Source organism: Agelaius tricolor, unplaced genomic scaffold (genome assembly GCF_023055355.1).
Source record: "Agelaius tricolor isolate 1412-34295 unplaced genomic scaffold, bAgeTri1.0.p SCAF_9, whole genome shotgun sequence".
Taxonomy (NCBI): Eukaryota; Metazoa; Chordata; class Aves; order Passeriformes; family Icteridae; genus Agelaius; species Agelaius tricolor.
In genome coordinates this window covers 42,622,900-42,647,031 of record NW_027269269.1, presented here as the reverse complement: position 1 = coordinate 42,647,031, position 24,132 = coordinate 42,622,900, and the positions used below count along the sequence as shown (strand labels likewise).

Genomic DNA, 24,132 nt, shown 5'->3' with positions numbered 1-24,132 from the left:
ATCCTCCTCCTCCTCCTTCTATTCCACAGAGCCTTGTTTCCTCACCACGCCCTCCTGCAGCTTCTCTTCCTCTTGCTCTCATCCCGTCCCACTGCCATATCCTCTTCCATTTTCCTCTACGGCAGGCACCATTGTGTTTCCTCCTCCCTACACCTCCTCTCCCACCCTTCCCAACCCCCCAAAGGCAGCTGTTCCACCCTCTTTCCCCCTACCCCAGCTGCATATGGACAAGTGGAGGATCCGAGGGACAGAGATGGGCGATCTGAGGGACAGAGATGGAGGATCTGAGGGACAGAGATGGGCGATCTGAGGGACAGAGATGGAGGATCCGAGGGACAGAGATAGAGGATCCAAAGGGACAGAGATGGAGGATCCAGAGGGACAGAGATGGGGCATCCAAAGGGACAGATGGGGGCGATCCAAAGGGACAGATGGGGGCGATCCAAAGGGACAGATGGGGGCGATCCAAAGGGACGGAGATGGGCGATCCAAAGGGACGGAGATGGGCGATCCAAGGGACAGAGATGGGCGATCCGAGGGACAGAGATGGGCGATCCAAAGGGACGGAGATGGGCGATCCAAAGGGACGGAGATGGGCGATCCGAGGGACAGAGATGGGCGATCCGAGGGACAGAGATGGGCGATCCGAGGGACAGAGATGCAGCAACCTGCTCCCTCTGGATAGCTCTGTGTTTCTCAGAACTACCAGGCACACAAAGGATGCCAGCAGGAAAACCCCCACCGAGGCACAGGGCCAAAGCCAAGAGCTGAGCATGGCTGTGTGCTCCACCCTGAAGCAGCTTCTGGGAGCCAGGGCAGCTGAAGATGCTGACTAACAGTGCCATCCAAGCGATCTGTAATTTCAAGAGTATTTAGAGCATATCTAACAGCTTTAAGTCGCAGAACAAATGCATCCTGGCAAAGTCAGAAACGATGAAAAATTTGGTCACTCGCCCAAGGAAAAATGTTTAGAAACAATGTTAGGAGGATGGCAATTTTTCTGGCAACTGGTGCTGTGAAAATAAACAACAAATCAGTCTTTTAATTTGTCATCTTCGGTTTAATAATTTAAATAAGTTAAATGACTTCTTAAATGTGCACCTGGATTTAGTAAGGCTTTAGCATGTGGCCTTTGTGTTAAACACAGCAAACAATGACAACTTTGAGCCTTTTTTAGCTATTGCTTCCTCATCTGCTGCAACAGTGAAGTGAATCTTTGAAAAGAGTGTAGTGGAAATAGATCAGTTAGCTGATCCTATTGGTTTTTCTTTCTTCAGTAACTATGATGGAAATAAATCTTTAACCATTGTCTTGGTGCTTACTGCAAGAACTGAATTTTAAATTGGCTTGTAAACAAACATGAATCTGTGTGAATACCACATGATGAGCAGATCTCATAAGGCAGCTATTCGGGTGTCTCACTTGTCTTAGGCACCTGCAGCTTCTGATGAAACACTTCAAAAGATTTGCTGTAATAGGCTCTGCAGAGGAAGCACTTTAGGAGTATGACTAAGCAAAGCAGAAACAGAAGACTGCTCCTGAATACCTATTAAACTAAATGTTCAATAATATGCCTGCAAAATATTCTAAGAGAGTTTACATATGTATGCACACTTCATATCTGTATGCTACAGAAGATACACAAGCACTTTAGAGTTATTTAAATTATTTGAGTCCATTACCTGCTTTCTAAAAGTTACTCTTCATGAACTGTCAAGAACTTTTGGGGAAGAAGTGTAAGCCAAAAAAACTTCAGCCTTGGTCACATTACATGAAACTGCCATGAGTAAAGAGATTCAAAGACATATTTTCCTTTCTGAGAAGAGTGAAAATGAAAAAAAGTGTAATTCAATATAACACATATTCCTAACCACACCCATATATATGTATCACATTAATGCAATATCTGTCATAAGAAGCTTTTATAAATTTACAACTCAACTTTTTTTTACACAAAACAACTACAGACAGTCAAGAATCAAGTTCAAAACTACACGTACTAAGACTCAATGAAGTCTTGTTAAATGAATAAAATGCCAAAATAATATTTCAGGTTAAGTGCTTTGGTTTCATAAAAAGAATAAAATTATATTAAGGAGTGATTTCTTTATTCTGCTGTGAAATAACTCTACATGATATTCCAAAGCCATAATTTTGCAGGTCTGCAAAAGCCATATTTAAAAATGTTATTCAAAGGCAGAAGTTTCTACATGTTTATACGTGTTTTTACATGCTTAAAGTTAATTGAAGAGCAAAAATAAAATGCAAACTCTTCTCTCTCTTTTGTGACTTCAACCCACAGAAGAACTTGGCAAGTCTTGTAGAAAAGCTTCCTTTTCAAGTTCAATCCCTTGACTGCTTGGCGGGTTTGGTCTGTCAGCAGATACCACTAGAAATTAATATATTTTCAACTCTCCAGATATACATTCAAAAACATTGAGTACCAGTACTGGGAATACAGAAATCTGATTGAGATGGGATTTGTTGGGTGGTTTTTTTTGGTTTTTTTTGCCACAAAGCATCAACTAGACTTGATTTTATCTCACACATTGCTTTGTCAAGTAGCTAAATCAGAGGACAGAATACATAACTTTGGACTGCACAACTAGAAACAACATTTCTGATAAACTAGAACAAAAAAAAAAACAACAAACTTTTCATTTTAGAAAGACAAAATGAAGACTTGAAGCATCTAGAATGAGATGCAGCTAATGCTCAAAGTCAGCACTTTCACAAGGGCTTGTCTGGAAAGACTATCATAATCCAGGGGCAGAAACCCAAAAACCTATTGAGAAGCTTCTGACTCTAATGAATAGACAGACAACTATATCAAGAGATCTCTCTGATCAATTTTCACCAAAACCCGTTGAATACATTACAAAAAATGTAATCATAAAAATAAAACAAGGCAAGAATAAATTAATGCTCACAAGGAGGATGAAAAGAACAGTTAACAAGTAAGGCCTTGCAACAAATATGTAAGGAAGATTGAAGAAGGAAAAATACTCCCATCTGTATATTTTTTTTTAATGCAACATGAATGAAATTTTGATTTAAAAATAAAGTAAATTTCAAGTTGTGTATCGGAAGACAAATATTTTTAGTGTGATAATAACAATGTTGGACATATAAAGAAAAAAAAAACAACCTATCATTTTTTAACACAAATAGAAGGTAGGAATCAAATATTCTCAGATCTTCCTAAGACAATAAATATTCCATATATGAAATGGAAATCAAACTCTACTAGCTTCTACTTATTTCTGAAGAACCTAAGCTTGATCTTTGGCTAAAATTCATTTAACATTCCCATAAACAACAATTACCAAATAGGTAGGACTGTGCTAATTGAATTGACTGATGATACACTTGGTAGAACTATCAGTGTAGAGAAAAAAGCACAATTTAACATCTAAAAAAACCTTCATGATTTAAAATACTGGGCCAATAGAGCAGCCTGAAATGAGAAATGATAGCTGTTCATTCCTTCTGCATGATACAGAGAGTTCCCTGTTTTAAGTTTCTGGTTTAAGACTTGGAAGCAAAGAAAAAAACCCAAACATGTAAACAAATAAACAATGAAAAATGTGAGCTCCAAATACTACAGTTCCTGTAAATGACAAGCAGAGTAATCCAGCAGCAGTGGACACTAACAATAAGGAAGGATTAGTAACAATAAATTCCTAATCTTATTTATAAATGAATTCTTGGTTCATAAAAGGGACCATAGCATGTAGCAGCTTAGAATAGCACAATAGTGCAGATATATATTCTGAAAACTATCAGAATAGGCTCTGTTCATAGCAGGAGATTCACCCTCTGGATTGAGGCTAGTCAAGCACACAGCATTTGGATTAGAAGCATGAGATACTTGTCACTATATAAAAACTGAATTGAGGAAGTCACTCAGAATCAGGCACAGGAGGAACCAACCACAGGAACAAAAATATTATTAAAGAGATTCCACAGAGAAAAAAAAAGGTGGATAAAAGAGATAATATAAATTTGCACCATATTTGTTAAAGAAAAATCTATTTATAATCATTGGTATTTAATGCCATTACACTGATACTTAATGTTTCACCCTGAAAAGGATTTCATTCTTTTATTACAGAAAATATGTGAAGTTAAAGCATGTTCGAGACATGCAATTTCTTAATTCTAATTAAGAACTTAGATTTTAAGTTGCAATTTGATTAGGACTAAACTGTGTAGTGAGTCTGAACCAGTTACACATGGCAGGGATCTTTGTACACATCTGAAATGATGCTATTTCCCTATTTTTAACAACAGGCAGTCCACCCTTCATGCCTCAACTCACACGTCCTGTTCCTCTCCCTTCTACCCTATTATTATTGTACCTCAGTCCTATCCCTCTCCTTTCCATCCAGCATTTCAGAACTCTGCATTTCCCCATTTCCTAACCATAACATCCCACCAAAGCTGCAGTGTGAATCCAGTTGTGTGCTGCCCCAGGAGAGGGAAAAAACCAATCCAAGCCCAGATTCCATCTAAAGCCTCTTCCACACGACTGCACTGGTGTCTCCCAGCCTCGCACACCCTGCCTGGATGCTTCCCCCACCCAGATGTGCACACTCAGCCCTGTAGGTGACTGAGATTAGCCTTGAAAGTCCAGGAGCAGCAAGGTGCTGCCCACAGCAGATCTGGTTTGGCAGCTCCCCTCACTGCAGCCCATGGAAGCCAACAATAAAAGCAGCACATCTGCCACTGAAAATTTGCTGGATGCACTTCACATGCACAAGGAAATTCGTGCCATCAAGTTTTTTAGATGTTTCACCGTTTATTCTTGCTAGTAAATAGCTTAATCTTCTACAGGAGAATTGCTGCTTAACAAAAAACACGCAAAGAAAGAAAGAAAACGTTCATTAAACTACATTCAGTGTGGAACTAGAGGTCTTTCAAGTGACCTGGTGTTGCAAATTTCAGGTTCTTTTTGTGAAAGAGGAGGTTGCATATTAACACTTATATTTGTTACCATTTCAGATTACTTTTTTCAGGGTTAATAAGCTCAACTGCTTGCAAAATAAGCAAAAAGCTTAAAAGCACTGCAAGTATTTATATTAGGTGTTTGTATTTCCATTTGTTCCGTTTCTCTTGGAGTCTAAGCAATTGACAACCTCAAAATATGAACTCCTGCAGCTACAAACAGCAAAGGATTTAAGCAAAACTAACTGAAATGGTTGCATTTAAGGAATGGCAAGCAGATACCCACCCATTTCATAGAAATTAATTGTGTCTCCTCAGTGAGGAGCATCTGTTTCAGGAAAGTAGGACAAAGGCTGGAATGTAGCACAGCCTTTCACATCCAGCATTAACCAGACGACCCACAGTGACCTGGAACAGCATAATTCTGACTCTGTTGAACAACCAGGTCTTCCATAACTCAGCTGCATTGACATCAACACTTAAAAAAAAAAATAGTACTTGTTTTTAATGTGGCTTCTATTTAGAGAGAGCAAAAACACACATTTTGGGGGGATGTTTTCACATTTCACTTTCATAACATTTCAGTCAGTGCAGTTAATTTGTCTTTGGTTTTGGGCAACTTTCTCGCCAGAAGCCAACTCATGCATGGACATTTTATTTATTAGCTTTGAATGCAGTGCAAATCAAGTGATGAAATATATACATATACATATATATATATATATTTATACAGAGTTAAACTCAGTTTAAATGTTTACATACAAATATAGTTAAAACATAGTAAATAAATGCAACCTCTATACCATGTATTTTTTCCTTAAATAACAGAAAACACAACCTTTTTTCCAAACATGCGAATATCAATTTCTACTAACCACAGTGGGCGTTGCATTTTTAAGTGGACTACATCTCACACAAAACTCTGGATTTCAAGATTCATTTTTAGCAGCCTACACCAAGACTATTGAGTAGATCTAGTTTAGTACAGTGCTAGGATCAGATGATACAGAAAATTCTCACTGAGAAGAATGGGATATGTATTAACCAAAAAGGTAAATGGTTGTGTTTGCAAAGAGAAGAGTAAGGAAAACCAGTGTACTGAAGATGAATTACACAAGGTTAATTAGCCCAGCCACAGCCCCATGATGTTTCCAGCTCAAGGACTTCTTTGGAGAACTCCTCTTTCAGCCCCTTACCCTTGCTACAAGCTGGTAAACTGTAACTGCTCAGAAGATGCACTTCATATGGAGTAAGACAGGCTCAACTCAAAGGGTTAGTGCAGAAGGATGAGCTCAACTTTACTTGATACTTTGTCTGTCAAGGCGTTTTGTGATGAGAAAGCCCAAAAATGAAAATATTGAAAGGCACTTGCCAGCAGAGCCAGCAGCAAGTCAAAAGATTTAATGAACCAAAAGTCAAAAATTTAGCCCAACACTTTAGGTGGCTGAAAACATTCTATCACTTTTCTGAACAAATTTTAGTACCTCCATAATCTCAGAAGACTATTTGGTGGGGTGGGGGAAGAGTTTCTGATTTGCTGAGATCATCAGGCAACTTAAAAGCACGTCCAAGTGCAGACTGCAGAACAGTGGTACTTTTTAACAAATCCATTCTGGGATGCAGCTGCTGACAAATAGGCATAGATAAAATGGTCCTGTTATATGCATGAGGTTTCTACATGGCAATTACTTAAAATTTACAGCCTATGCACTCAGCAAGTTGAGAAAAATGCCAACACACTTGTGGGACTGAATGACTGTTCACATGCTGCGACAGCACCTTTGGATTTTCACAGAGCAGAAACATGGGCATGTCTACAATTCCAACGGCAAAAATCATAGAAAACACACAGATTACAGTAAAAAAAATCACCTTGATATTATCTGAGAACTGATAGCTATTACTTACATGTTTCACAATGAAAATGAAGAGAATCCCAAATAATACAGTCCTACAGAGATGAAAAACACAATCATCTTTGCTCCAGCTTAAATAACTTGTTTCATGGTAGAAGAGCTGGACTTCAGAATTTTATTTGTATTTTTAAGTGCTGCTGGTAAAGTTTCTTGCACACTTCAAATTCTTTAGGGAAGTAGAGAATGGTGGTTGGCAAAAAAATATCCCAAAAATTTCTTTTCTGGTTACTTGAAATATTTGCATAGAGTCAGATACAAACCTGAATTAGGTTCATCAAATGTCATGCAATAATTGCCCTATCTTCTTGATCACTTATTTTCATTATGGATATAAACAGATGTACACAAACAATTCTGTGCCTATCTCATAAGTTCCATTTAATTCTGCAATGTATGCACAGATAGAGGTTTTCAAGATGAATTAATCATGACAAATACTATGAAACAACTCTCAAAAAATTGTATCACTATCATAAACCTTAGAGTAGCCTTAGAACTCAATTTAGCTAGTGTTAACTTCAAAAAGTTAAATTCAAGGGTTCTGAGATCCCATTGTTAGGGAAAAAGAGGAGTAAACACTTACATAAATTAATATTTACTCTAAATATTAATTATTTCCTTTAAATTCCATGCTTGGAAGAAAGACTTGAGGTTAAATTCTCTCTATTTACACATCTGTTTAGTTTTCATCTGAGCTCTGAAGAATGAGCTGTCCAGAAGTGTGCTGAAGAAATAAACCAGAGTCACACTCTACACTGAAGTCATAATAGAGAGTCTTGCTTTGGCTATATTTGAAATAAAACAGTTACTGTAACTGTGGCAACTGAAATATGATGAAAACAAAGAGGAAGTACTTGTAAATATCAAAAGAAAGTATCAAAGAATTTTTCAAAGTGGTGCAGAAGCAGCAAAATCTGAGATATTGTTATGAAAAATGAGGTAGTTCTCTATTGTCCCACTCTTACAACCCTTCCATAGATACCATGGAAGTTAAGTTGGGTGTAGTTGTCTTTTTTATCAAATCAGACATTAATGTTTAGTGTTACCCCATTATCCTTACTCAAATCCAAACAAAAGGAAAAAAAAACACAACAAACACCAAAATTAAAAAAAGGCCACACTACTGACAGGTGACAATGGGCTCCTCATGCTTTTGGCCCAAAACACACAGCAATTTCATGTTTATTCAGAATTATGCTTCAGCTGATTGAATAAATTTAAAATATCAGGGCTTATGGCAATTGACATAAGAATAGAACAGAACAAAAAAGTAAAAGCTCAGACAACGGAGAAAGAATAAAGTCACAGATTAAAAGAGAAGAAAACCTGAAAGTAGAATACAAAACCTAAATCAAAGAATGTTGGAAAAAAACAATAGCATTTTCTCACAAATAGGAATGCAAAGTATTTTATGGCTCCTTTACATTGTGGCATTTTCCTGGATTAGAAAAGTAACCTTAGATACAGTGTCATCTTGCACCTCGTGTATAAATTATTGATTGCAATGTAAGCCAAGGGAAAAAACCTACTGTGCCAATCTAAATGATTTCAAACAGAAGTTACCTAAAACTCAGCACCTTATTCAGATCTCTCCCCATACTGGTAACACTCACTAGGGAGGGAAAACAAAAGAAGAACTTGGTATTATTTTAATGTACTAAGAAAGCAAATCTGAGCGTTAGCGATCACAGAACCACAGGAACAGAGAATGGCTTGGGTTGGAAGGGACTTGAAAGATCACCTGTTTCTAACCTCCCTGCCACGGGCAAGGACACCTCTCATGCTTTTGGAATCACTGTGCCTCCCAGAACGTAAGCAGAACAAAAGAAATAAAGATCATTTTTATCATATTTTCTCTATTTTGCCATAATAATACCCCCCTCTCCCTCACATCTAAGGATCAAGCAGCATCCATTTTCTAAAAGTTAATTTGGAGTGTTGCAGAATGTTGTAGAAATCACAGGACATTTTCAGAGCACCTGGCTTAAATCAGATTATTAAATAGCATCTCTAATTTAGAAAAATCAGTGAAACAACAGCAGCTCTGGTTCTAACACCTCACTCCTTCACATGTTCATGCTTGGCTTGCTTTGAAAGGAGTGGGCTGGTGCAGAAAGACTTATAAGTGGTCCTTCATTTATTTATTGACACCCCACCTCCAACACAGTACATAAATAATAAATTTTGGTGGTTGTGAATCACAACACTTGAAAAGAAGATGATCAATTCTCTCTCTTTCCAGTCAAATATTTCTTTAAGAGAACACTTGCACATAGAAGCACTTGATTCAGGGGTCCAACACTTCCTGAGAAAAAAGAGGAAAATGCTGTAAAAATTAAGTATTTGCAATAATTGTGAGTATGTGCTGATCTTCAGGCCAAACTATGGACTGTGGGAGAAAGTGGAAACTTCTGAAGGTAGCTGGTTTGATAATTTTAAATTTATAATACACATTCAGAAACCTTATGCACATTTGTACCCAATTACAGTTAGGAACACTAAATCTATTAAACACACCCCTTTTAAAAGGAAATAGTCTGTTAACCCATGCAAATGGAAGCACTATCTCTGAGATGCAATTCTGCAATAAGCAAACACTAAGCACTGAAGTAACTCTTGCAGTGAGTTTTTATTAGTAGCTTTTAATGGTAAAAACTAAAACCAAAAACACTGTACCAAGGCCATTGCCACACAGAGCATAATGAAATGTGACTCCTGCTTCAGAGCTAAGAATATTTGCTTGTCAGGAATAAAAACGGACTTTTTAAAATTCTTTGTGAATTGGAGTTGTTTTGGGTTCCTTTCCTGTTTTTAGAAATAAATCAAAACTTCTTCCATTGCTTTTGAAACATTGGAATAACGACTTTGGTGACACTAAAATCTCACAAAAATTAACATAATATGAATTATTGCTTTTAACATTGGTAGATACGAATTTGCAATTGTAGGGGTACTATTTAGATATTTGACTAAATCCCTAATTTGTGTCAAGTAAAAGCATTTTTTGATGGTTCGTTATTAAGCATAAAGTAAAAATCCAACTTTCTGTTTCAGATTCCACTCTGTATTGCAGCACTTCAGAGGAATAGGGGAAACAAATGCCATGAGAAAGTGTTTTCACACTCCTCCATTAACAGCTGCAGCTTATTTTTTGAGTAAGTAATTACATACTTAGAGCAAACACATTTATAACTCTGACCTAGTCAGAGCACATTTTCATTTCTCTTTCAGTGCAGAAGTACATTTTCCCCTTATTTCTTTATCTTCCATCTGTTCTTTCAGTGTTTTAGTTTAAGCAGTGGTCAATGAGAGGCACTCTCTACAGAAGTGCTACATACTGGAGTTGGAGTCTAATTAGACATTTATTATTCTGCTGCAACACTGAACACTAATAAAACAAATCTATCTCGCTCCTAGGCAGTTCATTATAATCTAGCTTCACTATTTCCTACTGCAGCATTAATGGCATTGAGACAAGACAGTGATTAAAAATTTATATTTTTTGTAAATGGAATAAAACTTAATAAATTGGTTTTCTTGTTTAATTAATTGTGGTTTATATACTGCTACTACAGAATTACAACAAATTTTTTCCAGCAATTATTGATGATCTCATTGTGCTGTTAGCAAATTAGTCCCAAAGTGTTTAAGAAACCAACAGTGGAAAAGGATTAAAAAGGTTCACACAACTAAACAAGTTAAACTGATTAGAACAAACAATCCTAAATATAACACCAAGTATAGAGTCTAAAATGTTATTTGAATTAACTCCAAAGTCATTCAAACTGAAAACAAAAGGAAGTATATCACCAGGCTGAATAAAACTACACCATTTGTTCAATGCAAAAGTTCTTTTCCATAAAGTAAAAAGTATAACACTGAGAAATTATTAGCTGTGGAAGTAGCATTCTCAATGAAATCTGAAAAAATAACTTCTTCTTACATTTAAGACAGCTAAATTCATGAAAAGTAGTAGCCTGGTGTTCTCAGTCCATACTTAAGAATTCAGCTAAGCAACAAAGATGAAAGAACAGCACCACCTAGTTCTCTATTTAAAAGTTTTCAAATATCATCATGCATTGATTTATTTTTGTAATCTAAATTCACATATGCATGTGTATTCTGCAATGAAATCTGTCACACTGCCACAGGAAACAATACTAACAAGTTTGTCAGGAGTTATTAAAGCATCTGATGTAGATGCTTTACAAGGGTATACTGTGAAAAAAAAAAAATCAAAACCAACTTGCACATGCAAGAATGGCAGAGAATTGCAATAATACACATCTTGTTCTGAAGCACCAGAAACACTGGATGGATTGCTCATCTTTTCTTAACTCTACTCTTGGGACTATTCCCTAATTTAGGCAAAACACTGCATTTGTATTGATTCCTCTGTACAATAGCCTGACACTTAATAGTGTTCCACATGTTCCAGATACAAAAAATATATTCATGATACAGACAGCCCCAGAGCCTCAGCAATGTGTTTAAAAAACTTGTTGCCAGTTGCTTCACAGTTACTTCTCTATTCTGCAAGCAACAGAAGCCTTTCAGAAATGGGGTGGACATTTCAGGTGTTAGCTGAACTGAATTTTTCATGTGAAAAATTCCCCTTTTAGAGAAGGAGTGGTGTGTATTGAGACAATCCAGAAGTTTACCAGGAGGCAAGAGCAGCACCTAAGAAACTGCCTACTCCTTCTATTCAAACATCTTACCCAAGTTGAAGTAGCCTGGCTGCCAAGGTTTAAATTTGATAAGCAGGTTGCTACACATGCAGAGCAGTAATTCCATTTCTCTAGGCATGCTAGATTTCCTAAGTTCTCACTCAGATCAAGAGGACATTATAGCAGTGGAACTGTATTTCTGAAGCTATCTTCTGTTTTGACATTGATATTCATAAGTCAACTCCAATTTCTCATACTAACATATATTTCACTGAATCTTTTCTGTAAGCCTCTTAATTCAAACAGAGCACAAGTGACATTGATGCTTTGAGCATTCTGGGTCCTACTGCATTCTACAGTGAAATGGCTTGTCTTGTAACATTAGAGAGAAAATGGGAGTTAACTGCACCTACCAAGTACTTTAGCTGCATTTGAATGAGATGCTCAAATCAAGCAATTGATTTCTCTTAACTCAGAATGAGGAAAATTAAATGCTGAAATGCTCTCATGCAGTACATTTGTACCAATCTGCAGAAATTCATCTCAATTCCTGGTTTTCCTGTGGTGACTTCTGAAGTATTTTCAGTTCTCATATTTACCCTGTCCTACTTATGCCTGCAGGAAATCTTCCACGTTTTGCTGACATTAAAAAAAAAAAAAAAAAAAAAATCAGGTGAATGGACAAAAGAGACTGGAGCTTTATGACCATCCCTATAAAAAGCATTTGAAACCAGTGTCCCTGGCAGGAGGCAGGCTCCAGTGCCAGGGACTGACTCCAACTGGCTCTCCTCCTCACCTCTGTCAGTACACATTTGAGGAAGGCAGAGAAGTAGTGGGCAGAAAACACCAATAATTAAAAATAAAAGCAAACCAAACCAAACTCCCAAAAAAAAGGACAAAAAAAGGGGGAAAAAAAGGGGAAATAATTCTAATCCTGCTGTCACATCCATCTCAGGTAGTTTCTCCTCAAAGTAGGAAGAAGGCTGTCTTCTCACAGCTTCTGCAGAATGCACTTCCCCTAAAATCTTGACTTGTTTCATTCCATTTCTCCATTTCCTGCAGAGGGGAAGAGGTGGAAAGTCACAGCAGGAGACAGGTGAAGAGTCCCATGCATCCTGCAAACCTGCAGTCATACAGGGCATTGTTCCAGCCTGATCTTCACAGATGTCTTGGTCCTTCACAGCAAAGGCTTCTGTGTTAACTGCAGAAAGGGATGTTTAATTCCTGAAGAAAATGAGCCATCCACATGCCCTGTCCTCCATCCATCCATCCATCCATGTATCATCCATGAGGAACACGCAGGCTCTGTCCTGGCACAGCTCACTCCTTGCAGAATTGACACATCAATGTAAACAGATTAGACAGGATCCAAGTTTGAGGCCTTTATCCTCACAATCTTAAGAAAGCAAATCCCTCATGCATACTGAGCAGGGCTACTGCTGTTTCCTCACCATAAGCCTTGAAGCAGCAAGCAGAAGGAAAAAAAAGGTTTGTTTTGTTTTTGTTTTTTTTTTGTTTTGTTTTTTTATTGGCAGTTATCCTGCACAGACAAGGCCTAGAGGGAGATTAATCTGCATTTATCTGTGACCAGCCAGTCACATATTTTGACATTTATTTCTGAAGGTATTTACTTTCTATAAGAAGTTCAACCAATTAAAAGGAAAAAAAAAAAAAAGCCTATGATATTAATTCTAAACAAAAACTTTTCATTTGTTTACTTGAAATGATAAAGACTACTAGATTCTGTTTTCCTGTTGGGGTTTCTGGTATATTTCAGTTTGCAACAGGCATAGTCTAATGAACTTTAAGTGCATCTGTGCTTCCAAATCCTGTGGTACAGCTACCACAGTAAATGAAGAATATCCTTCACAGCACATGTTCAACTGCCTTCTTTATCCAGATTTCCTGTTATTCCATTTTGCATCATATCAGGAAGAAATTGTTCTTTTGTAGAACAGAAGTATCACTTCTAACAGACAAGAGCAGATCTGTACAAAATCTGGCGTATCTCTTTTTCTCAAAATCCAAAGACAGCTTGGGAAATTCAACAATCCCATTGTTCTCAAGAACTCTTCTCCTCTCCCTGTCCCCGGATATTGCTTCCACAAAATATATAAGTCTAGTCACTTAAACCAATGTTATATTCCAAACTATTTGAAATTACATGAATCTTATGTGCTAAGCATGTGAAAGTCCCATAAATAAGTCTACAAGCCAGTGAGGTTTTTTTATCTATCATAAATAAAAACAAATGGCCCATATAATTCTATTGATTATGTGCTTTCCCAGTGGCTCCCAAATTCACCATTCAGAATGCAGCAAAGCAGTAATGATTTATAATTTGCAAAACAAAGATGGCTTAGGAAGCTGAAAATATTTTAATTTTATTCTGGTCCAATTCTAAAACTCAGGCTTATCTTATGGGGGAAGTACTGAAATTATGTGAGCTTTGGACTACTATTTAAGGAGTTAATGATATTTATTCATTCTAAGAACCAATTTTGCATTTTACACACCAAAAAGAAGCATTAACCAGAAGTTGGTAAACTAAAACCCTTACATTTACTGAGGAGAGATATGTCACATACTTGACAAAAAATCCATATAATAAGAAGAATGGCAAATAGTTCTGCAGAAGATTGGCAAATAGTCATTTTAACCCATACTTAAATTACTTATATGCTGCCTGTGTTCAGAACCACACTATCTTGACTGTGTTTACATAAGCAGCAGTCAAGATTTGGCCTGAGACATGTTAGGCTGAGGACTCCAGCCTTCAGAGAAAACACAGTCTTTAAAGCTAATTCACTGCTAATTTGGTTTTATACCAAAAGATGAGAGACACTCTTTGAATATACAACGTCCTGTCAATTATTTCACTTGATATTTAAGTTCTGAAAAGCTTCTCAGTGTTGGGTGTTGCCACTTTTGCTACAATTGGTTTTAAATTAAAATTGAAGGGATTCCCTTTTGACTGCACGCATGGAATTTGTCATTAACCACAATCATCACTGAACAAGATGGCACTCCTGTCTTGCTCCATATCAGCCCAAATCTCACCTATTTTTCATAGTGTTACAGGGCTACATGATACAAGCCTGAAGACATCAGTAACAATATTAGAAACCTGCAATGGAAAAGTTAAAAAACTGTGAAGTTAAGAGAAAACTGCAATGCCAAGAGGATGCTTCACATGTCATTTAAGAAGTGGCATGTTAGTTTAAGGTTTCCTCCAAAGACAAGAAGTTCTTTCATTCTCACTACTATTATCTTAGTTGCTAACAAAAGAATTCATATAAATGGAATATTTCAACATATTATACCATCTGATGACTTGTCACAGATTTGGGATACTTTGTTAATCCTTGATTAGTAATCAGTTTAGTGAGTAATATTTCTAGTCACTGCATTTATTCTCCAATTTGCAAATGGCTGCAGTTCAATGTTTTTGTGTATTTGAAGACATAAAAAATCTCATTCAGTTGAAAGAAACTCAAGAGTGAAAATAAGTGTTTTCATTTATCAAATTCAGCCTTTCTTTCTCTGTATAAACTGAGCAAATCAATGGAGAATTCTTCACTGTTCTCCAGTGTACCACAATAAAGCACCAACTGGCATGTCAAGATTTAACTTCACATATAAAAACATACTAACACCCAGGGAAGAAAAAAAAAATCTTTAAAAAGGATAAATATGAAATGAACTTGATGCTAGAACATACTTTTTACAATCTTTTAATTAAAATAAATTTGATTGCTTCTGCTTCAACTAGTACAGCTTTTCCCCTGGTTAGGGACTAACCAGAACAGCCTTCCTGCCTTACAGCATAGCAGGAATAAAAGCAGGTCAAGTTACCCTGTTAATCCAGCAGATGTAGGTCAGTTTGGGATAAATATCTGAACAGACAGAAAATACCACAGTGCCCGTGCCTACTACAACTGCTGCTGTGAAGTAATTTGGTCTTACTCTCTTCAGAGCTGTCAGTCAGTGGCAGTTCTTGAATCTCCAGTGCTGAACTTGGGAAAAAAACCAAAAGTTTTAAGATTCCAATGGGTGTGTGCAGCTGCACTGCCTATTCAGCTTCTGCCAGAAGCAGCAGCAATAATGCAGTGCATCATACTTTGATGATAAAGGTGTAACTGTATCTTCATTAAGTGGTCACAGATATTTTTTGCATGTAGCAGCAGACTCTGGTTCCTTCACCCTAACGTTTAGTAATTGAATTACCATGATTAGAAGCATTGTTTGATTAATACTGTGGCATATAAGAGGTTTAAAATATCACCAGGATATTTTTACCTCTAACATAAAAACAATCTCTCCTGCACTATCCTTCCCAACAAACTGTTTACACAAAGATGATGATAGAGGGAATATCAAAGCTATTTAAACAACCATACTGGATATGTGATGACATACACTGCTTTACAAAAAACCTAAACTTTGCCAAATCCATTCAAAAAAAACAAAGGAAAAACTGTAGAGTAGTTCAGGAATGTATCTCCACATGAACAAAATTTATACAGCAAAATGTTCAGCTCTGAAAGAACTTGAGGGGTTTGAATTAAGAAACATACACTATAATTACTTTTCTGAAACTGAAGAGCAGCTGCCTATGGACAGCTAATAATCTCTATCAGCTGTTTAAGGAAAAAAGGATAAATCTAAATTGAGTATTAAAAAAACAGAAAAAAAAGATGAATGCATGAATTTATAGTAATGTAAATCTATATTAAAATTGATTTGCTGCTACTTTGAATGCAAAAGTTATAAAAGCACTCACACTCCCCAAGAGCCATTTGATTAAACTAGAAACCAGTAAACACAACTCACTGTTGGGAGGAAATCGTCTTTCCCTCAAAAATCCTCAACTTGTCAAGACAGCAAAAGCATTCCTAAATAAGACTTACAAAGGTCCCAAGGTCTCTCTTTTGCAAATAAAAGGACAGCAAAGGATGCAAGTATGATTTTTTTTTTCTCACATTTATAGATTAAAGAGAAAGGAGAAGGGAAAATAGGTAGACATGCCACCTACATTGTTCACTAACCCCTCTGTAGCTGTTCTGAGTTCCACATGCTCCCAAGTCCTACGCACCAAACTCCAGCATTAAAGGAGAGCACCAGAAGAACAGCTACAGAGCCCCCAGTGTTTTTGTCCCTGAAATAAATGTTCTCTCCTTCTTTCAACCCCCTTAGAATGCTATAATGATAGTGGCTTATGCATTGATATTTAAAGCACCCATCCTGAGCTTAGTATGCATTAACATAAGAGCAACTGCAAACATTTGGGCTTTGTCTTTAATTTTCATTTATAAAATGAAGGGAAAAGACCCTGAAATAGGTTCAGAGGGAAAAAAAAAAGGGGAAAAAAAACCAACCCTACAACATTAAGGATCTTTGCAAAGACACACATTCATTTTTGAAAATACTCAGTTCTTCCCAAAATGTTTTCATTATATAGAAGGGCAAATTCCTGAGAGAAATCATGATTTTACAATTTATTCCTTGCCACTGAAATGTGATATTTGCCTTTCTTCCTTTCAAACACACCGCAAAAACTCCTTGGGAAGATGGGATATGCTCATTAAGATCATACTTAATATCAATGCAATCCCAGAGGATACACACACTAAACTGTGTCTAATAGTTTTACCATTCTGCATTTGTTTTAGGATGTGTATTTTAAAAAGCATGTCAGTGGCAATCTCTTTACAGAAGACCCTGCATTGTTTTGAGAGGCCCTAACTTTTGGGAGTTTCTGCCTGCTGTTCCACTCAAAACAAAATTAAAGTAATCCTTCTTTCTCTTGGAGATGGCATTAAGAGGACAACAACAACATCTCCTATTTGTACATTTTTAGGTGTTAGATGGAGAGGGAGTCACTATTCTAGTTCAGTCAACCACATTCTGGTTGGTTATACTGCTATTCTTTTTGGCAAGCACCTGAAGTCCACATCCATACCATACATAACTGCTGTTACCAGTTACTTAATCAACATTTCTAATGCACAGGAGAGAAAAAGGAAAAAAAAAAAAAAAAAAAAACAAACCAAAACCACCTCAAAATCCAAGCTCCAATTTATATAGCAATATTAAAAGAATAACTCCTATTAAGAGAATAATTCTTTGGAAAGAATAAGGGTCATCTCATGCAACACATTTTGTCAATAGTAGGATCAGGCCAGAGTGATGAGAAAGCTAATTATGAGAACTAAGACTTCTGTAACAATAAACTATAACTTAGAGACATTTGCAGAACATTATCATGGATTTGCAACTGACAAGTAAATTTAAAAGCAGGCAGATTCACTGTCCTACATTTCTGAAACAAGATTTTTTAAAAAGAATTAAAAAACTAACAGGCAAGTAGAAGAGAAAAATGCATTTGCTTCAACAGAGGTGCTTCTGTTGATGAGCACTTCCATGGAGTTATTTCTTTGGTGACAAACTTCAAAACTGTTTATTGCTAATTTCATGGTAGAAACTTGATAAATACTTGGAGTGCAAGAGTGATAAATATTTGAGTGAGTAATCCCTATTCATGTACTCTGCAGGGAAGTTGTGGGTCATCATCAATGGGAATATGGATTGTTTAGTTACTTCATGTTTTAAACCTGAACTGCTATAAAATGACTAACAATAAAAAGCCACGAAGAAATCAAGCAAAATAATTCATAAAATATGAACCAACCTGAGAACTAAGCAGCTAATAAGCCTACCAAGCCCTGGTTAGATTGATGGAAGTCATATAAAGACAGACACAACCAAGTCGAGTAAAAAATGTTGTTTCAACTTGTGTCTTAAAATATTCCACATAGAGACTGTACTAGAACTACTACTGTATTTTATTATGCAATTTTGTATGCCCTCACAGTACCAACAGAATTAAAACTCCATGCATTTGACTTGCTGTACACTGTATTAGCATATGAACGCCTAGCTGTCAAGACAACCCCTGTGCAGGCAGCCTTGGGTTGCCAAGGTTTTGCTAACAGAAATCCAACTGAAAATTGAAAACAAAGTCTAAACACACAAGATATTGAGTGATGTGTAACAACTTCATCTTAAATCAGCTTAGACCATCTCGTAAGCAGTCATATCCATGTTTGTCCAGGTTTGTTTGCAGGTTTTTTTTATTCTGCTTGTAACAGATCCGGGCTAATGAAAAGAGTCTCACCCGCAAGCAATTACCTGTCTTGGCTGATTTGTTGCATCAGTGGCCACAGTTTCTGACGAATTAAAGAGTCCCTATATTATTTTCATTAGTAGACAGGTTGCAAGCCTTTGAAGTGTCTGAAGCAACCGCACTGAGAAGATTCGCCCAGTGCTGGCAAAATCTTGGATGTGGATCGTTTGCTCCCACACATGGCACTGCCCAGAGCCGAGCACATTAAGGCATTAGATGCCATTTGCATTATCACACAGCAGGGGGCTACAGCAGCTACAATTCCAGGATAATCCTAACCTGTATCTGTATCCTATGAATCCAGCAGAACTATTTTTATTGTAGCAGTTTCTCACGTGGCCACTCTTGACAATGACGAGCTTACTCGTCAGGTTGCATAAAAACAGCTCAGATGAAGCACTTGAGTTATTCTAAAAACATGCCTCCCATACAACTGTTAAATTTTGTTTCAGACTACGTTCTTGAAGTCAAAAGACAATCAGAACAGAAAGAAAAAAAAAAAAAACCAAAACAAAAAAAGTAAGGCTGTCTGTAAAAATAAATAACAGGTTAACCTCCTGGGACATCATTTAAGTACGCCAGGCTCATTACAGCGCTCTAGTTAAGAACAGCAGCAGCCAGAGATCCCCACTCTTTTCACGGCAAACACTGGAGAGGGCAGAGCAGACAAATACCATCCCCGAACTCAGCTGACAAACCTCTCCCCAGCTCCACATGTTCTTACTCCCTCTCCCACCTCTGTGGCTCCCCTTTCACAGCAAGCAGCTGACACTGGGCTCTTTTACTTCTTGTTTGCCTCCTCTCTGAAGGGACTGCTTGCTGCTAATGCTATTCCATGCACAAGCTGAGAAGCATTATTCTATGTCCTCTTCCCTCAGCTGATGCTTCATCAATACTCAGGACAGATTCCTTGAGCAAGTCTCTCCACAGATCTTGCCAGAAAGGAAAACTTCCATACAGGACACGTGTCAGCTTGACTCTTTGTCACCTTGTTTTTAATTAGCATCAGTTTCACCACCAGAAACCATCGGTAATTACCGTTCAGAAGTGCTGCGGATCCTCAGGACAAAGATGTTATTCCCATCAGAGCTGACAGAAAAACCTGCATGTCCCATGGCCCACAAACAAAAAATTGGAGAAACCTAACAAATCCATTGAGCCTCTTCACAATACAGTTTGGGCAGGTAAATCAAGCCAAAGGGGAAACTACTTTTAAATACAGCTATTAAGCTATCACCAAGAAATGTGTCTAATGGTAACTGTGTCTGCTACTTCTGTCAAAATAAATGGCAGAAACTACTAAAACAACGTTTACAAAGTTGCACTTTAAGGTGGACTGAAGGAATTTGATATTCTGTAGGATACAGCTGCCACTGAGGACAGTCCTACGGAATATATTTATTCATCTCCTCCATTCTCCTTTACCTCAGGAAACAAGGGTTGGAGAAATTACTTCCTCTCACTTCTGCCTGAGTGTTACAGGTTCTTTATATCCCCTTGAAAGAACACTCTGCTGAAGTGTGGTACACAGAGAGCCTAAGTATTTCTGACTGAAGTTTTAATCAGGAGCTGAAAAAATAATTGTGTGAGAAACTGAAGGGAGGGGAGATGTTTTACACACGCAGAGGGCAAGCTGGGTAATGTGTTAGGCATCACTTTTCCCCATCTGCAAGGACAGGCCCAATCTGGTTATTTTCACACAGTCACAGACAGATTTTTGCACTACACCCCATTTCTTTGCAACACGTTTTTTACCTGATGCAGTTCACAGAGTTACATTCTGCCTGGCACGCTCTCTAAACTGCAGTGAAAGACATCACTTTTTAATCACTGGTTTACTCTTAAAGCTGTGCCGTGCTGAATGCGGCTGATTGCATCTTAGGAAAGATCAAATCCTCCTCCTCCAGCAGCAACCCTGATTTTATTGGTGACAGAAAGTCAGTCCAGAGGCTTCCCACCCCCAGCTCCGTTGCAGGGCAATGAATTGACAATTCACAGGGAAATGTAAAAGGCAGAGAGGAGCCCCCAGGTGCAGCGCGCCGCACATGCCCCCATAAATAATCCTGTATAGCACCAACACAGCGGCTCCTTGTGCGGTGACGTACCGGGCAACCCATAAACATCGGGAAAGAATACAAATAATCCGCCCGACGGCCCCGTCCTCCGCGGCTGCCCAGCGCACTCCCTTCCCCTCCCATTCCTTCTCGCCTCCTCGGCCGGGAACTTCCCCGCGAGGTGGAGCGCGGGCACTCGGGGGGGGTCGGGACGATGGGGATGGCAGCGGGGGAGGCTCTCGCGATTCGGGAACCCGGGCGGCTGCCGGTGCCCGCGCTCCGGGCTGCCAGCCGCGGCTGCCTCCGGAGAGATCGCCCGACACATGACGCAGCCATGTGAAACGCCAAATATATTAAACTTGACGTGGAATGGCATGACGGAGGCGAGCGGGGGGAGAAATAAAAAAAGAATAGAAGGGAAAAAAAAAAAACCTATAAGGCCACTTAGTTTAATGGACTCTTCGCTTCTCCTTGCCACACCGAAACACCGAGGGAAGGGCCGGGAGATGCCCCGCATCCTCCCGGAGGAGCGGGGTCCGCCGGCGAGTTGCAGCGGGGTGGCTCCCCGGCCCCCTCCGCACCCGCCGGGCCGCGGGGCCGCTCCCCGCCTGCCATCCCGGCAGCGAGGGGGCAAACTCCCGGCGGCAGCGCAGCTCAGCGGGCTCGGCGGCCGGCCTGGCTCCCGATGGAGCGGGAGAGAGATGGGGGAGGCTGGCGGAGGCTCCCCCGCAGGCAGCCGCGGCGGGCGGTCACCTCGCAGCGCGTCGCGGGGCTTCCCTGCGCGGCGGCCGCTCCATCGCACTTAGCCGGATAACGGGGACGAGGGGGAGCGGCGGCGGGCAGCAGGGAGAGGGGAATACATCCAGTCTGCAAACTAGCTGCAGGATGAGCCGCCTGGAGCAGGATGGCGAAGGGATCCGGGCTCATCCGATTACCCTACGCGCACATTCGATGCCTCGCACACAGACACGCACTCCCGGCAGCGGCGGCGGCGCAGCGAGGCGCGGGCACCCCCCCATCCCGCCGCCCCCCGCCGGGGGAGCACGGCTGGAGCCCGCACGTTTCCCCGGGATGCCGTGGCAGCCCACACGCCGCTGCCGCGGCCGCACTCGCACTTTCGGGGGCACGTTCGCGGCGGGCGAGCGACGAGGTGACGGCCAGGCGGGGGGCGGCTGCAGGGGTCGGGGTAGGTGGAGGAAGAAGCGCGGAGGGCGAAGGAGGGCGGGAAGAGGCTGCTGAGGGAAGGGCAGGAAGGGTTAACAGCCGTGCGGCGCTTCAGCGCTGGATAGCGCTACCCGAGCGGGAGGCTGGGGGCGCACGGCGAGGGGGGGGAAGCCGGGAGAGGGGCGAGGGAGGGAGCGGGTCAGGAGTGGGGCGGGGGGGAAAATCTGGGATGCCCCGGGCCGCAGCGGTGCCCCCCCGGCGTCCCTCCCTCCCCGCGCGTGGGGCAGGGGTGGGGAGGAGGCGGTACCTTGTACGAGGATCCCGCAGAGGCTGTAGAAGCGCAGGAGCGCGCCGGGCTTCAGCCGCATCCTGGGGGCTCCCCTCGGGCTGGGTGGGCGCCAGGCACGCAGATCCGCAGCCTCCCGCCGCTCCGCTCTCCGGGCGCTTCCTTCCCCCCGCAGGAGCCGCCGCCGCCGCCGCCTCCGCCGCAGTGTCTCCCTCGCTGTATCCAGTGGGGTGAGGAGGAGGAGGAGGAGGAGGACCAGGGTCGCGGGGGTGGATTGGGGAGGGAGGAGGAGGAGGAGGAGAGGAGGAGGAAAGAGCGGCTCTCTCCGCTGGCTCCGGCGCTGCTGGGCAGGTTCAGGTTCCCACCGCGGAGCGGTGCCAGGTGCCCCCGTTGGCTCCCCTTGCCCCTGCCGGCGTGTCCGTCCGTCCGTCCGCCTCTCCGCTGGCCTGTGGCAGGCTGTCCCGTGCCGTGCCGCCGCGGGGCGGCGGAGGCGGGGGGAATGCGCAGGGGCTCCGGCTCCGCTCCCGCTCCGCTCCAGCCGCTTCCCGGCGCGAGACACAAGGGCAACCTCCACTCGCCCCGCCCCTTTCTGCGCCTGGCCCCGCCCCCGGGCCCGCCCTCCCGCCACACCCCGGCCCTCCCAGCGCCGAGGCCACGCCCCCGCTGTCCCTTTGGCTCCGCCCCCGCCGGTCAGGCCCCGCCCCTCACCTCCGGCCCGGCCCCTCGGGCGGGCACGTGACTGGCGCACGGCGCTGCCCAATGGCCGCAGCCCGGCGCTGGCCGGACAGCCAATGAGAAGCCGCGTTACAAAGCAAAGGCCCGCGCCCCGCCGCCGGGCCCGCCTCGCGCTCCGCTGAGTGACGGCCAGCCCGGACCAATCGCGGGGAGCGGTGGCCGCGCGGCGGCGCCGCAGCCAATGGGCGGCGAGAGCGGCGGGGGCGGGGCGGGAGCGGGCGCTGTCCAGGGCCGGTGCTGAAGCGGCGGCAGCGCCGGGCGGGACGCGGACCCGGGCCGGGGCTCGGTGGGGGACGCGGCCCCTTCGGCCCCTCCGTGCCTAAAGCCCCTTTTCCTCCCTCGGCTCTTCCTCCCCGAAAACAGCGGATGAAAGAAGCGCCGGCTGAGTCTCCGTGCTCGTGGGGGCGAATCCCGTGCAGGTGCCCTCACCGCGGCAGCCATGAGATCCAGCCCCGAGCAATGGCGATAAATCTCCCTGGACTTTGGGCGGACTCTGCGTGGCGTGGAGAAAGTTTTTTTCTGTGAGGGTTTCTCGGGAGGGTTGGTGGCATTCAGCTGGTGGTCTGGAATTCCTAACGTTCCGAAAGATAAAGCGCTGAATGCCATAAGAAATGCAAGAAGGCAGGCAGCCACCCTACCTTTGTGTAGCTGGTGTTTAGCACAGCATTTTGCACAAGTGAAATCAGAATATCTGGGTTGGAAGTTGCTGGATGTCTCTGTAAACACCCAGTGGAGGAATTGTGTTGCCTTTTATCCCATAGAAAGCAGGATTTCTCTGTGCCCAAATAATGACCAGGCATTTCTCCAGGTCTGGTTCCATCCTTTTCCTGTTGAGGTTTTCTCTCCGACACCGTGCAGCATGTTTCTCTCAGTAACTCTGAATTCCCACCTTGATGTCCCAGGCTTTGACAGCAAAGAGCTTTGCGGAGATAAGTGGTGAAATAGTCTTCCCTACAGGAGAGGGAAGCTCTTTAGAAGCTCATTTCTCTGAAGGGGGCATGGTCTCAGATCGTCAAGGAAGTGCAATCAGTTGTCAACTTCACCTTGAAGAGCTTGCACAGGAGTGGGATCAGGGAAGTTATGCATTCTGCAGTCATATCCTCCACTTGGTTCATTAGCAAGTGATGATTATGCCTGGCAGCAGTTGAGACTGCATCAGGATTTTTACCGAGTTCCC

The 24,132-nt window shown here is 41.6% G+C and overlaps 1 protein-coding gene across 3 annotated transcripts in view; it reads right to left on the bottom strand.

The window, feature by feature from the left end:
* Positions 1–22,817, bottom strand: part of CADM2 (cell adhesion molecule 2) — a 578,437-nt gene extending 555,620 nt beyond the window's left edge. For all 3 annotated transcript variants that reach the window (XM_071433713.1, XM_071433715.1, XM_071433714.1), the window contains exon 1: positions 22,242–22,817. In XM_071433713.1, the coding sequence (XP_071289814.1) occupies positions 22,242–22,302 (61 nt within the window). In that variant the 5' untranslated portion in view covers positions 22,303–22,817. The remainder of the gene's footprint in view (positions 1–22,241) is intronic.
* Positions 22,818–24,132: the final 1,315 nt, after the last annotated feature.